The 16,804-nt window shown below is 44.3% G+C and overlaps 2 protein-coding genes across 2 annotated transcripts; one reads left to right on the plus strand and one right to left on the minus strand.

The window, feature by feature from the left end:
• Nucleotides 1-2,237: 2,237 nt before the first annotated feature.
• Nucleotides 2,238-4,743, minus strand: BJ212DRAFT_576097 (uncharacterized protein). Its single transcript, XM_041343558.1, has 17 exons — nt 4,663-4,743; nt 4,479-4,573; nt 4,317-4,370; nt 4,246-4,255; nt 4,180-4,199; nt 4,098-4,130; nt 3,951-4,047; nt 3,866-3,894; nt 3,777-3,807; nt 3,679-3,711; nt 3,547-3,623; nt 3,437-3,491; nt 3,274-3,372; nt 3,110-3,220; nt 3,002-3,042; nt 2,911-2,936; nt 2,238-2,845 (listed from the first exon to the last, which is right to left on the minus strand). Exons 3-17 carry the CDS (start codon nt 4,368-4,370, stop codon nt 2,701-2,703), a joined length of 861 nt encoding a protein of 286 aa, XP_041189704.1. The 5' UTR covers nt 4,479-4,573; nt 4,663-4,743; the 3' UTR covers nt 2,238-2,700.
• Nucleotides 4,744-13,084: 8,341 nt separating this feature from the next.
• BJ212DRAFT_1219169 (uncharacterized protein) lies at nt 13,085-13,288 on the plus strand (the record flags this gene model as incomplete). The annotated part of the gene is made up of 1 exon (XM_041329349.1): nt 13,085-13,288. A coding segment is annotated over one exon (204 nt), but the record flags the coding sequence as incomplete, so codon positions are not given.
• Nucleotides 13,289-16,804: the final 3,516 nt, after the last annotated feature.

Consider the following 16,804-nt stretch of genomic DNA (forward strand, 5'->3'; position numbering starts at 1 on the left):
TTCAACACCCTCCCTCAATGCCTCTGGATCTGGTACTACAAGCTCTGGTCCACCATCGAAACACCGTCAGTTTAGCGGATCAGCAGGGGCACTCTACGCAATCAATGACCAATTTTCAGCATTCAGCAACATCTTCCGAGCCTCGTCGCAATCACACACTTCAAGCCCATCTATTATACTGTCACCTCAGCACAAACAGGTGGCCATGCGATGCACACAGGAGCTAGAAAAGCATCTTGACGATGATAGTATGGCAGCGCTCATTGAAGCATTTCAGATGGACGTCAGCGCTGCTGATGCATATATGGTCATGACAGATGACGGTCCAAGGAAGTCTTTTGTTGATAGAAAAATCAAACATATTAACCAGCAGGTTCTGTAGATTCAAATACTAGTATTGTAGGTCTCTATTCACATATTCTGACGAGCGCAACAAATCCTATGGTAGTCCTCCCACATGGCGACCGTGATATGATCTCTGTCTTCAGTCGCCCGCTGCCTCTCTTCACGGTCAGCTGGTCCCTCTGCAAGGTTGCCTCTAGACTTGCCTGGATCGCAGTCAACAATGTCTTCATCGGCAAATTCTTCTATTTCTGTCGGATCATGAATGCGAATAAAATTATGGATCGCACATAGGGCTGGGGGGATGCGAGCTTGCATTGACATACTATACTCTGGTGGGTGTACCAGTATCATGAACCGCCTCTTGAGCACCCCGAATATTCTCTCAATAGCATTACGAGCTTGAGCATGCCAGAGATTATAAATTTCTTTTGATGTTTTTGGCCTGTCACAGCGTTGAGAAGACACTACAGTGAGTCGTATATCACTCACTGAACTGCAGCTCACCCCCATTCAGCCAGATGGTACCAAACACCTCGGTACGGGACAAGGAGTGAGTTGCATATCCCAAACCCAGCATCTGCGAGATAATATCTCCCTTCTGGAATATATAGGTCTGTGAGCTGGGCATTATTGTAGAGTGTTGAGTCTGATGTTGATCCATCCCAACCACTGAGGACATACTGGAACTGGAGATCGAAGGAACAGCAAGCGAGACAATTTTGGCTGACACCACCTTTGCAGTTTCGTGATAGTTGCCGTTCTGCTGCAGACGGGCAGCATGCAATGTGGGTACCATCAATTGCCCTGAGTGCACCTGAAAAGTACGGGAAGAATTTAGAATTTTCCAATATTTCCTTTGGTATGGGTGCATTGTCGTGCGGAAGGGATACAAATTTGTTGTAGAATGGAGCTGAAGATATGGCAAGTAGGACTTTCTTGAAATATCTGATAAGGCCTGTGTGAGGCTACTGGTAGTACAAATATCTTTGCAAGGTGAACATACTTTTGTATTGTCGTGTGAGAGTGCTGGAAGCGTTCTGCAACATGACGGCTCGATAACCCAGTCACACAGGTGTAGAGAAATATAGCAATCTGTTCATCAAGTGAAATATACTTTGAATCACAAAGTCCACAAGCCTGAAGTTCCTGTACAAGTGCATGAAATACGACCTTTCTCATCCCAAGCTCATTTTTGATCCGGTTGGGATGTCCGTTGACAAGCTCTTGCACCCATGCATGCCCAGAGAGGATCAAGGTATGGTAAGGCTCTTTATTGAGAAATGGGGTCATGTAAACAATTATAGCACCTATTATGAGCTGGATAACCATTGCTGCTGCCATTCGGAGGACATAGAACCGGTGAATTTGCTCTCTTGCTGCCAGTGGAGGTGGCATTGAGTCCTTAGTATGTGTGACTAAACCCTATGTCACTGCTGTTTGTATATATTGTGGTAAATGAAACTAACTGAGAAACAAACTGAGAAACAAACGGCAGCTGTCCAGGCCCTTAAATACCTCAAAATATTGAATCGCTTCTACGACAGGTCAAATGCACCTTTTATTCATATAAAATCTTGCTCAGCCTCTGAAACAACGACATCCGATGGAAAAACTAAGAAAGTTGATACCCTATCTGTTCACGTGGTGCACGGGTATGGGTTCTCCATAACCATGTATCAACCACAATAACCTCTGCCCACTATCTCGAAGTCGCCGAAGTAAAATTTGGCTTCACACCCGACTCCCAAGACACAGCCGCATGGCACATGCGCCAGCGTTACTGTCTCCACAAAGGCGGTCACCTCCAACTACTAGTAAGGCCCATCCACTACCTCAAATCTCAAATCTGCGAATTCCTACCTCACTAGCCCATCGCGCGTTCTTTCCATAATGTCATGAGCGATAGGGCGGGTCAAAAAGTGTCACATCAAGGCAGGATGCCCTGACACTCCTAGCATACAACTAGACAAGCCAGAATGTACGAATAACTTATCTAGTCAAGCGAGACAAATTTGTCGGTAGCGTAGGTGGTCCTAGATGTGGTCCTATTATGTCAATTGCGTTTCGCTAATTCGTGGAGCTTGGTGCGCCTCGGTGGACCTGTACCGTGATGCTCATTGCCGTCAGGCTGTGCGTTTGGCTCTAGTACACTCAAATCCTGAATCCGCCACCACTTATGGTGGAAACCATGGAAGTTAAATAGACCAAGGCCATCCAAATACTCCTCCCGCCCCACACAAGACTCGTCCTATTAGTTAAGCACGCAGTGAACTCTACCAGATCCACCCCGTCAGTCATCTTGTATAGTCCAAGCCACGCTCCACGAAGACACCGAATAAACCATAGGATAAGATATTACGCCGTAGAGTTTAGAAGTGACATGTCCGACATTAGAATACCCACAAGAGGGTCAGAGTTGTGTGCATGTCGGTTTATCGACATCTGCCAGAGATTGCGGTGCATGCGCGTGGCGAGGATTGCGAGGACCATGAACTGGAAACTGTACGTGGGTGTAAGTTTGGGTAATGTCAGTAGGAATACGCAGCGGGATGTGGAGGTGCATACTCATACAACATGGTGTGGTAGGAATACTGGGGCGCGGAATACCAAAACATCAACAGCTCGATTATAAAAGGCATTTGGGAGATTCACACACCTGGAGGAGCATTGATGTGAATATGTTCGCCACTGAGAACACTTCAGGAAAGAGAATGACCATGGATGAGCACGGAAAAACTGCGTGTGAGTATTAACTCAAACTTACGAAAGCCACATGTATAATAGAATACATTATGTTTCACCAGGACAACATACAGACGGCTTGGGTGTCTCCGCCAGTTCTGTAAGGCGCGTATGAGCGTGAGCATCATGAGTCCTGGGGAGAACATCTGTCAGCGCGTTTGTATATATGTGCTCCTGGTTGCCCACCAAGTTCGAATGCGGAAAGGAGAAGAAATGGTATGAAGAGTCGGAAACTGGTCGAACTCTGGTAGCACCCTACGATACCCGGGATCGCGCTAGTCGCATCTGTGAAAGTGAACAGAATTGTTGAATGTTAGTGGAACGCCAGGGGCGAGGTGAGAGTGCGTACATGCCGCAGGTGCATTAGTGGTGAAGGCAATGCCGATGGATACTCCGACAAAAGTCTGGTTGATGCGTCTACAGCTAGTTTTGGTGTGGACGAGTGGATTTGGCTCTCACAGGAATGATAACCAGCATGGCTGCGAGCAAGATTCTATTGTTGTTCCAGAGTGCGTATGTCCTGAGGACGAAAAAGCCTGGACGAATTAGATCAGGAACACACAACACATATCTTAGGGAGCAAGGACATACACTCGGAGCAAACGGCTGATACTATACCAAGACCTGTGATAGGAAGTAGTAGCAGCCCTTGGCGAGAGCGTGCATACATGAAAGTACCATGCACGTACCTGTATTAATATTGTCTAACACCCGGCATTTCTAGCGAAGTCATACAATAAATCACTTGTTCCCATTAACTCTCCACAGCATCACGTACGCCTGTGTTCTCATTGAGGGTAAAGCTCACTGAAGAACAAGCGTTAATTCAATATCGGGGAGACGTGTGCTGAAGTGGAACGCACTATATAGTTTCGCGGTGAGAAGAACAAAGGGGAGGTATCGTGTAACAATGTACAGGCCTTTTACCTTGCGCCAGTGCGATAGAAGCAAAAATGTCCACTTTGCACAACATATCAAAACCGAGGTGTATCACGGAACGGGTGTATTACCTCTTCATAGAGTGAACATGCATAATCATAAATCTGGACAGGCGAGTTTAACAGCGTGCGTAATAGATCAAGATAAGCCCACCCAGAATGCAGTCATAGACGCTGAACTGTGTCAGGGCAAAGAACAATGGATTCAGACGGTACACACCGTATATATACTTCAAAATGGAACATGAATTGTCAAGTATCATTTGCCCTCATATCGACAAGGAGACACACCGTCGCAATCTGCAAGCTCCTCGCTGCTGCGACATCGTCAGTCGAATACTCCATCTAGAGGTTGTACACTGGAACAGTCTTAGCGAGTGACGAGAAATGTTAGTATCTACCTAGAATACTCTAGTTAGTTACTGTGTAATATGAGCTGCGAGTGTGACATACCTCAGCGAGTGATGGGAAAACATTGAAGTATGGACGACGACGGGACGCGCGTTATGTATACCACGTTATGTAACGGTCAGGTGGCCTGAGGCGCACTGTACAGCAACAATAGATACCAATAAGGTGCAGGTGCACAAGAGCACCAAGATTAAGATAGATACAAACAGAAGTAAAAAAAAAGTACCTATTAAAAGCTTCTGAGGCTCGGAGGAGATCGTAGCCATCGACGTTGAGTTGCGTTAGAACAAGGACCCGGAAAAAGCAGAACATTCATTAAATATTATATTGATAACGGCTGCATACCAACAAGAACGCGACACACCGCAAAAGACTGCACATCATCAAAACACTCCATCTGCATTCGGAAACGTGGTCAAGTTTCGTGCACGACCTTGTCTATAAGAACCCATCAAGATGCGACCGTGGATTCCGCGGACACCATTCAAGTTGCAGTGCTTGCTAACCCAAGATCTCGGAGGGCTGCAAGGCGTTGTGGCATCAATTGGGGAGTTGACAAGACCAAGTGTATAAGTATCACGTGCACAGAGATTGTACCGGTATTACTTATGTCGAGAAATTTACGGTGGCGCTCAGCCAAAACGACACGCAAGCGCATGTGACTTCGATCAATTCCCTTTTTTAGTCGGGATTTGCTGACCTCGCTGGCACATGACCAGGTTCCTGTGACGGCGTGAGTTCTGAGTGAAAAATAGAGCGCAGAAAGGAGCACAGCGCTCATGAATTAACAATAGCGAGTGATACGGTTAGTGTTTTAAAGTCCGGTTGCCAGACTGAAAAAAAACTGGCAACCAAACCGGACCACCCACCTCAGGCAGCACCTCTCGGTGCCTATAAAGGGTCTAAGAGACCCAGTTTCTATGTTGGTGGCACATCAGTAAAACACTTTTTTTCCCACCACCAAAAAATGGCTGGCCACAGCTTGGTCCCTTCTGTACAGAGCTGTACAGAGGCCACAGAGGCAAAGTGATTTGCTGATGCAATTAGTCTCTGAGACCCCCCCTCCTGCCTTCTAATTTTAGATCATATGAGAAATCAAATATGTACCTACATGGTGCCTCTCAATACTCCTCCCAATAGCTACCCATACCTTCCAATAGGCCTCTAGTCCTACTCAATATTGTTTTCACCTGCTCCCAACACCGCTCTCACCCACTCAGAAGTGCTCTTGATAGCTACCCGCACCTCTCAGTAGGTCTTTCCACTTAATAGAGGCACTTCCATGCTGGGTTGTGGGTAAGTACCATGCTGCATATGCATAGTCTTCTGTTCTACTGGTACTTAGTAGTTTTATTGTAGCAATAGCTCATCCACCACTCTTGAATCAGAATGTGCCATGTGTTACAGTCACATGTGCCCCTATTCATTTTCTCTTTACTATCCTTGTATTACATCACGAGCCACATGATGCCGCTGCTAGACCTGTCTTCTATATTGTATTACATCATGATCGCCGCTGCCATCACTAGATGACTCATCTCTTATCTCTGACTCATTGTTGACTTACGCCTGCCCTAAATTGTCTATAGTTGTATATATAGTTGACAATGTACTTAGTAGTTCTTTACTTTAATCTTACTAGGTTTTCACCTGAACATTCTCTCACTTAGGACCCCCAATCCTAAAGTTGTCTGAACCAATATTCAAGTCAAAGACATTCTCTTTGTTTTGTCTTATGACCCTTGTATTTGCAAGGTCTTGACTATAACTTCAGCTGTTGCTCTTATTGAGCTGCTGTTGTTACGACCATCCTAGTTTGTAACAAAAGATTAAAGTATAACACCAACCCTCTCCACCAGGGAGGTCCCAGAAATCAGAAACAGACAGAGAGAGATGTAACATCCCCTGCAAGCAGAAACATCACTAGACCAGAAAGATCAGGATGTCAGCAACTACTCAAGAACTTAAAGCCAGAGCTCCAATGATGTATGACAGAAGCCCTCAGCAGGCTTTACAATGGTTGTTTGCGATTAAGGCATACTTTGCCCTTAATACTACAATCTATAACACCAATGAAAAGAAAGTCATCACAGCCCTCACGTACATGACTGAAGACAGCGCTATGGGATGGGTGCTCACATTTTACACTGAAGTTGATAACTCCACCTCCAAGTCTTATGGAACCTTCGCAAACTTTGAAACAAAGTTCAAAGAAGCCTTCATACCAGCTGATGCTATTGGCATGGCCATGAATAAGCTCTGTACTTTGAAACAGACAGGTGATCTCACTTCCTATATTGCCAGCTTCAAGACCCTTGCTGCACAAGCTGCTGTAAAGCAAGATGCCATCTTGATCACATTCTTCAATGATGGGCTTAAGAAGGGGATCAGTAACACCATTCACCAAATGGAAACCATTCCTATAGATTTCGACAAATATGTTGCCGCAGCCATTAGGCTTGACAGTAATTGGCAAAGGGGTGCCATGTTCTGTCAGAACAACCGTGCCACCACTAAACCAACCAGACAGCGATATGTACCTAGACCCTCCATTGATCGGCATGACCCAAATGCCATGGAGGTAGATTGACTCACTGAAACTGAAAGGAGTGATCATATGAAGAAGGGGTTGTGCTTTGCGTGTTACCAGAAGGGACACATGACTAGAGCTTGCCCGCAAAAGGAGAAAGGGAAGACTCCCGTCTGTTGTGAAGAAATAGAGGATAGTGACAAAGAAGATGAAGATACAACGATCCATCACCTTGCTGAGGATTTTTGATGTGGAAGACTGGATCGATGTCAGTACCTTCCAATGTAACTATCAGACTTGTATGAAGTATTGGAATCAGAAAGGAACTTCGCATTCCCATTTCCCTTATCTTGAAAACCTGTCTAAAAACTGTCAAAACAACAGCTGTTGTTGACTCTGGTGCTGCTGGAACATTTATCTCTGAGGACTTTGTCAAGCTCCATGGCATCAGAATGCATAAACTTACGAAACCATTCCAAGTCACTACTGTGGATGGAAGTTATGCAAAAGGGGGTGCCATCACCCGCTATTGTGTCCTTATCATCAAGATAGACAAATGATCCATGATTGGAAAATTCAATATCACACAACTTGGTCGTCATGATCAGATTTTACTTGGGATTCCCTGGCTACACACTATGGATCCAATGATTTGATGGAAAGCAGAAACATTGGAACTTCCTCATACTGAGAAGAGCAATCTGATTGAAGAAGACGTTGATATAGAATGAAAGAAGAATGGTCTCCCACCTCTCTTTCAGAAACCTGTTAGCAAGACATGGAAAGATTCCCATCTTAAGAAAGAACCAATTCCAGTTGTAGTGCTGCCGGAGGCGCCTCCTGTGGAAGTTGAACCGCCTCCCCAAGCTACCATCAAAGAAATCCCAGACAAAGAAGAACCCCTGGTATTGCCTAGCCTTGACCCCATCCCTGATGATAATGATGATTCATTTGATACAAAAGATGTCGTATGGATCCAGGACTATGCACCTCCTGTGCGAGAACTCGCAACTTACCACTGTGACGATGATGAATACTTAGTTGAATACCCCGTTGACGCCACTGAGCTCTGAGTCTTCACTAACATCTCCATGGACACTCTATTAACCAAAGATGGCACTAGTCTTGCAGAACAGAAACCCACAATTACACCCCTGTCGTGGCCTACAGAATACATCAAGACCAGTAACAAGGCTCAGCAGTTTGCTTTAGCAGCTGAACTTGAACAAAAGAAGAAATCATTTGAGGAACTCATTCCCTCCTATCTCCACGATTTTGCCAACATCTTTGCTAAGGACAGTCTTAACCAATTACCACCAGAATGACCTGGCATTGACCATCGCATTGAAACCAAACCTGGTCTTATCCCTAAAACATCAAAGGTGTACCAATTATCAGAAACAGAGTGCACTGCTGTCAAAGCTTTTATTGAAGAAAACATAAAGAAAGGTTTTATCTCTGAATTGAAGTTGCCACAAGCAAGTGGCTTCTTCTTTGTAGGAAAGAAAAGCAGAGATCTTCACCCATGTCAGGACTATCAATACATCAACAATTGGACAGTTAAGAATGCTTAACCTCTCCCACTACCACTCTCATTGGTCGCTTGGCTACACAGTGCAAAGTACTTCACAAAGATGGACGTCCATTCCAGCTATAACAATATCCGGATTCATCCCGATGATCATTGGAAAGCCGCCTTCACTACTGAATATGGACTGTTCAAACCAAACATCATGTTCTTTGGCCTTTGCAACTCTCCCGCCACATTTCAAGCATATATGAACCATACCTTCCAACAAGAAATCAATGAAGGATGGCTTGTCATTTATATGGATGATATTCTGATCTTTTCCAATGACCTCACCTCTCATCATGATCAAACCTGACACATCCTTGAAAGAATTCGTGCAGAGAAGTTCTTGAAACCAGAGAAATGCATGTTTGATGCACAAGAAGTGGAGTACTTGGGCATGATTATATGCCCCGGGTGTGTTGCAATGGATATTGCAAAAACCGATGGTATCTGCGATTGGCCAACCCCCACAACAGTGAAAGAAGTTCAGTCATTTCTAGGGTTTTGCAACTTCTATTGAAACTTTGTCCCTCATTATTCCGACATCGCCAGGTCCCTGATCAATCTCCTAAGAAAGACACCATATTTCTGTGGTCAACTCATTGTGCCTCCACATTCTCCATGTTGAAAGAATGCTTTCTGAAGCAACCCATCCTCTGAAACCCCAACCTGAGCCGACAGTTTGCTGTAGCTACTGATGCTTCACTAGTCACTACTGGCGCAGTGTTGCTGCAGACTGATGAAAATGGAGTTTACCACCCATGTGGGTACCTGTCACAGATGTTGAACCCTGCAGAATGCAATTACCAGATATTCAATTGAGAACTCCTAGCTGTTATTCACACCCTGACTGAGTGGCATCATTATTTGGAAGGAAACCCCTATCCTGTCCTCATCTTTACCAATCATAAAAACCTATTATACTTCTGTTCAGCCCAGAAACTAACCCACTGGCAAGCCCATTGGCAATTAATCCTGTCCTGCTACAACATAGAGCTTCATCATGTCGTGGGGACCAAGCTTGCTGCCCCTGATGCACTCTCCTGCTGTCCTGATCATGGTACCAATACCAATAATGATAATGCTGATGTCACCCTCCTTCCTAACTCCATGTTTGTCTGCCTGCTTGATGTAGAACTTATGACTTCCCTTGTGAACCCTGATCCCTCCGACCCCAACCCCATCTCCCAAGCCACCTCTGACACCCTAGATGGCTTATCTCTTCCTCCAATGAAATCCGCACTTGCTGATTGGATGATATCCTCTATTATAAAAATCATGCCTATGTCCAATCTGCTGGTCGGCATCTTATTCTGGAACATTGTCATGATCACACTACTGCCAGACACCCTGGTCATTTTAAAATGGAAGAACTAGTCAAATGGGACTTTTGGTGGCCCTCTATGGGCACCTATATCTGAAAGTACATTGAGGGTTGTGCCCTTTGTCAGCAAATGAAGTCTGATACCCACCCAACAACACTGCCTCTTGTCCTGATTCCTTCTGCCACTGCTGTGCCATTTACCCAGGTCTCAGTTGACCTTATTACTGACCTCCCTCCATGTGCCGGTTTTGATTCTGTTATGGTCATGGTTGACCATGGCCTTATGAGGGGGGTAATTCTGGTCCCTTGCACAAAAACCGTCACTTCTGAAGGTGTTGCTAAGAAATTTTTCAAATATGTCTACCATTGATTCAGATTACATGAGAAAGTTATTTCTGATTGCAGACCGCAATTTGTATCAAAGTTCTCCAAAGCCCTCGCCAAGCTTTTGAAATACAACATAGCTGCATCAACCGCTTATCGTCCCCAGACTGATGGTCAGACTGAACATCTTAATCAAGAACTTGAAACCTACCTCCATATCTACTGCTGTAATCACCCTGAAGATTGGGTAGAACATCTCCCAATGGCAGAATTTGTTCACAACCATTGAAAACATGACTCCTGTAATGCTTCACCATTCTTCCTGATAATGGGATATGAACCAAGAGCCCTTCCTCACATACTTCCCAACTCTACCGTCTCCACCGCAGAAGATAGACTTTACTCACTTCAGAAATCTAGAGAAGAAGCACTGTCCTGTCATAATCTCGCTATGCAACAAATGGCAGAATGAACTCATGGACAGAAATACCATCCATGGAAGATAGGAGATAAGGTTTGGTTATCAGGAAAGAATTTGATCACACAGCTACCATCATGGAAACTCACACCAAAGTGATATGGCCCCTTTTCCATCATTGCCATACTATCCCCTATCACCTTCACACTCCAGTTGCCACCACAGTGGAAAGTTCACCCCACATTCCATGCTTCTGAACTATCATCCTATCATGAGACAGAAGTCCACGGCCCAAACTTCCATGACCCTCCCCTAGATGTCATTGATAATGAAGAAGAATACGAGATTGATGCAATCTTATTGCATAAAGGCATGGGTAAATGAAGATGCTATCTAATATCTTGGAAAGGATACTCCTCCACCAGTAATGAATGGATCCCAGAAGAGAACCTCAGCAATGCCGCTGACATTCTTTCTGCATATAAAAAGACCCATCAATTGTAACCTCAGAACAATGTCTCTTGAATGCTTATGCCTCTGCATACAATGCATTGAAGAACTAACTGCTGCTATGAACTCTGTATCCAAAAGCATCACTCACCCATTATCCCTCGCTGACTATCAAACCGCCACCATTGCTAATCTCACTGCTGCTGAGAATACCACTCCTACCATCGCATCTCCACCCTTATCCGATACCACTCTCTCCAATGACTCTAGTCTCTCCAACTACTTCACGATCCTTGACAAAATCGAAAATAACACTCTGTTTGAATCTGCTATCACATCCCTGCAATACACGATTGAAATAGATTGTATCCTAGGAGAAAATGGAGCAATCCCTAGTGGACTCCTTGTCAGAATCATCAGAGATGCTAGCCTCATTGAGCGCACTGCCAACCTTCTTGATGACGAACGTCACAAAACCATCTTCTGCCACCTTCATATATGTATTCGTAATACTGCAATCCACCTGCTGCCTTCTACTACTAAGGGAGCTATCAGAGAGGCTATCCACATTGTCACGGAATGAATTGTTACCAACCCAGTCGCGCGACCCCCTTCCCCACACATTGCCATTCCAATCCCACTGCCAGTTCTTCTGGCAACTACCACTGAGCATTCGGATAATGATATCCCTCCTATTGCTGTACTTGACATACCAGCTTCTCCTTCTCCTATCCCCATTGCACCCACTACATGTCAGTACCCTACTAGGCGCAGATCCGCCCATATTGCCAAATGAATGGCGTCAGCCTCCCCACACAGAAACCAAAAACAATGATCCAGATCCCCTTCCCCACTGGCACAATCATCCACCATCATCACCATAAAAACGGCAATGATCAATAATGTAGTGTGTCGTAATTGTCACACTGCTGGGCATTGCCATAAGAATTGCCCAGTGTACTATTGCCGAGTTTGCAATGAGCATGCACCCAGACATCTATCAGTCTTTTGTAAAGACTTAAAGGGTGAAGTGGTCATCCCATTGGTTTGGACTGATGCTGGTTACTATGAAGCCCTTGCTTGCTGGGAGATCAAGCAGGATGCTATTTATCATGCTGCTGAGATGGCTGATAAATCGTTTACCATTACAGAGGAGCAAAACGACTTTCTGGACTCTAACTATGACACTGACCCAATCTACTGGGCCAATCAGGATATCTGAAGTCAGTGACTTCGTTCCTAACTGAGGGGTAATGTTACAGTCACATGTGCCCCTATTCATTTTCTCTTTACTATCCTTGTATTACGCCATGAGCTGCATGATGCCGCCGCTAGACCTGTCTTCTATATTTGTATTACATCACAATCGCTGCTGCCATCGCTAGATGACTCATCTCTTATCTCTGACTCATTGTTGACTTATGCCTGCCCTAAATCGTCTATAGTTGTATATATAGTTGACAATGTACTTAGTAGTTCTTTACTTTAATCTTACTAGGTTTTCGCCTGAACATTCTCTCACTTAGGACCCCCAATCCTAAAGTTGTCTGAACCAATATTCAAGCCAAAGACATTCTCTTTGTTTTGTCTTACGACCCTTGTATTTGCAAGGTCTTGACTATAACTTCAGCTGTTGCTCTTATTGAGCTGCTGTTGTTACAACCATCCTAGTTCATAACACCATGCAGAGCAAGTGTCATCCTCTGGATGGGGACTTGGCAAACACTTTGTTAGTCCATGCAAGTCCCAAGACAAGAAAAAAACACAAACAATTGTTGATATCCCTGGCACAGATGTCAAATGCCACCAGCTCACCCTATGCATGCAAGCTCTTATGAATCCAACATTACCAGAGGCTGCTGCTGTATTCAATCCCAGCAGTTCAAACATGGATCTGACCGCAATTATAAGCAGTTCAAATGACGATGAATGGGTGTATGAATTGGACTGTCCAGTGCCCAAGCTTCAACATCCACCCCCTCATGATATACTACAAGCGAACACACAGCTCATTCAGCTCCAGTGGTGCACCCTCCCTGACAAGGTGTCACGAACACTCTATGGAAATTGGCAAGGAGTGATCCCCACCTTAATCAAACCTCTCCTCAATTATCTTGTGAGAACGGTTGGTCAGCCACTCAAGAAGTTACCTTCTATCATATCTGCATGCACAGTTAATTCATGTGCTCAAAAGCACTCATCCATCATTTATCTCTTTTTTGATCATAAGTGTAGTTAGGCTTCTTATCATTCACTGGCCTTACTAATTCAACTTTAGGATTTGTCTCAATTGAGGTCCTGAGCTGTAATTGCTCAATGCTTTCTGAAGTCCTTATACTCCATGGATTATTCCCAACCACACCCTTGCTTCCAAGGATAGTGGTTTCCATTGAACTTCTTTCCTTTTATTGAGCGCTATTTGAGCGTTCATGTGATGCAGTCAATGCACTTACAGCTGCATTGAAGACTCATTATGCTCAGTGGGGTTTCCAGTCAACTGACACATATGTAAGTTTACAGTCTAAAACAGGCACTTGAGCCACCACTGTCACTTGAACCAAATGCTCATAGCACAACACTCATGCAATATTTGGTCAAAATGCAGGCTAACATTTCATTGCCTTGCAGTAATCTTCTATATACAATCCTGCTTGGCCTAAATATGTTTTATGATCTTGTGCTGTGTGTTGTAATGTGGCAGAAATTTCACTATTTTGGCACCACAAGACCATGTTGAATTATTCTCATCCCCCAAGTTTGTGAAATTAATAGACACAACCCCTGCCAACAACTTCATCAAAGAGAAAGTATGAATACTGCATATAATCATCTGCCAGTGTGATGCTGGTGGAAGGTTGCAAAATGTACACTATCATATCTTAGCAGTTTATCAATGACATATGATAAGCTGTATATGGTTTGGACCCTTCAATTTGCTGCTGAGACTGGAAAAGGTGTCCAATGTGCCACTCGCCCATTCTCCTCCAGAAGATGTGTCGCCCATATTCTTAGACTGAGAAAAAGCAGCTTGGCAGTGATGAGGAAGATGCTGATGAGAATGACAATGAAGAGTCTGATGGTGGGAGTGAATAGTTGGTCATTAATGTTACCAATTGTAAAGATAACACTAATCACTTCTGACTTACTTCTTTTGGTGCTGGCTCAAGTGACCTTGGACTAGTGATAAAGACCAAAAACACTGATGCATTTGCAGCATATTCATACATCGATTGATGGACTCAACAATTTATTTTATACATTTATGAACACACCCTAAAAGTTTGTAACAGACAGATCTGAATGGTACCTCTTTGTTGTGCAACAGGAGACCAACAAAATTTTGCTGGCTCAAGTGCCTGTTTAAGACTGTATATATTCAAGTCCAAGAATAACCCTAACTCTAAACCACACAGAGAAACATCATCCAGGAACCATTCAGAAGAAGTCTTGGACATGCAGTTCAGTGGTACAACATTCTGCATGTCAAGGTGGAGTGGACAATTGAAGAAGCAATCCAACAAGCTCATGACTGAATCCAAGCCTCCTGTGAGCCCTCACCACCCATTTGTCATCCTGCAAGAAACTCTCAAGAGGTCCACAAGGTACATCCTTCTCAAGAGGTCCATGAGGTACATCCTGTCCTCATGCCCTCTAACATCCTTGATACCTCCCAAGAGCCTCGATCTTCCAAGTCCCACTTACACAGAGAATGCTGTGCATCAATCCTGGTTGAGCATTGTCATGCTTGTTTTGCAGGAGTGTTGTTTGGCAGACCCCTTGATCAAGGAGGTGACATTCATGTTGCCACAGACAGCAACTTTCATCATCGTCACTGCCGCTCAGTGGGTGACTGCCCTCAATTCTACGATCCATTATATTTCCTACCAAAGATGTACATCAATCAAATTAGCTCTCAAATACATAAGAATCAGAAGCACCCTGCTACAACACATACTCCTATTGTACCTAATGAGGCCATTGACCAGTGCAAGCAGTCCTATGAAGCTGCTGATGGGAAAAGCAGAAGACTGCCATGGAAAGCTTTGACGACACTGGTTTGATGGCACTCATTTGCTGTCATGACATTCCCCTATTCTTTACAAACATCGATACACCCAGTGAACAGCAGAAGTACTCTGTTGCCTTACTAGAACATCTGTTCTCACTTCTCCCCACACAGGCAACAGTTATTGCTCTATACAATGTTGGCTGCGTACTAGCTCACTCACTTTCACAGGTATGTTTTGTAACATGAGTGATGTGTATCCCTAACATCCTGCAGTATCATATTCTAGATGTTTCTATTACTTCATGCCTCCACTTCACAACGACTGCCATGCACATGTATGGCCATGAGTGGGGATATCAGCTTGTCTATAATCCCTGGATGTGCTGTGGACTGGGTCTATCAGACAGAGAAGGCACCGAGTGACTTTGGTTGCAACTCATTCGTCTAATCGGTATTGAGTGGTCATCATCAGTAAGCACATCTCCATTCTCAATCTCACATATATATCTAAATGTATTCTGGCATATTTCAGTGCCAATGGTGTCTGTGGCTTATAGACCATCAGGCAGCCTCCATCGGAGTTGAGATGCACACAGACTTTGGTGACTGGATCAAGCGATGATTTTGTGGCATCAAGACTCAAGTCAATACCACCAAGGACATTCTTACTCACTGTGGTGTCTTGATTGAAGACTTACAGTCACTGTGGGCTGATCAGCAGCATGCGCAACTCTCTGTGTGTGCTCATAAGTACTGGCACATACTATTCTTGTGTTAGTTTAACTGATTACTTTTTCATTAGATGCTCTTGCACATCTCAAAAAAGAACTGGATACAGTGCTTGTGCTACAATCTGATATGGATACTTCAGATCGGGCATTGCAGGCTACCTGCACCATGCTTGAAAAGGAGGCACCTTCAGATGATACCCTGAGTGCTCTCAAAGGTCTTGAGAGGGGCCATCAACATCTCATGGACAAGGTCAAAGTGCTATACACTTCACTGAATGTCCATGACAGGTTTCCCAAGCTTCAGGGCATCAACCTAGATTTTGTCTGCATCCTCCTGATGGCCCATGACCTCAAGATCAACATATGCAAATGGGCAATCAGTAGTTTCTTCAAGTGGGATAAGCTCAATAGGGCAGTTGGTGGTGCTCAGCAAGCATTAGGCAAGACTGAACCAGATCAAATTGGCACATTGAACTAATCTCAACATATTAGGCACCAAGCTTCACCAGCAAACTTGTAAAGCAATAGCCAAGAGACAACCAGCCCTGATGACAGCAATTCATAAATTTAACTCTTATTGTGAGTGCCTAGACACACTCTATGACCCTTCATGGGGGATACCTCTCCCAATGGCACTTCCAACTAAAGTAGTGGATTTATGCAATGACCAAGCTCTAATGGAGGATGTTTGGATTGTGCCATCTGCAGGAGACATACCATGCTGGTTAGATGATTCAGATGTGAGAGATGGAATCTGTGCCCTCCTCAAGCATGATTGATGTCAAGAGGAGCAGCAATGGCTCAGCATTGAAGCTGACAACTTGTGCTGATATTTTGGAGATGAGCTCATTGCTTTAGAGCTTGCTCTTTCCTCTGATGCAAGTAAGTGAGTCTAGTGCTTTATTCTGCCATTTTTTGATGATGTCAATAGATGAACTTTTCATATTCTCACTGTGAACCCATCAAGACCACCTTCTTCAACTTTGATCATGCTGGGAAAATCTGTTTA

The sequence above is a fragment of the Suillus subaureus genome, assembly GCF_016647635.1.
Source record: "Suillus subaureus strain MN1 chromosome Unknown BJ212scaffold_31, whole genome shotgun sequence".
Lineage (NCBI taxonomy): Eukaryota > Fungi > Basidiomycota > Agaricomycetes > Boletales > Suillaceae > Suillus > Suillus subaureus.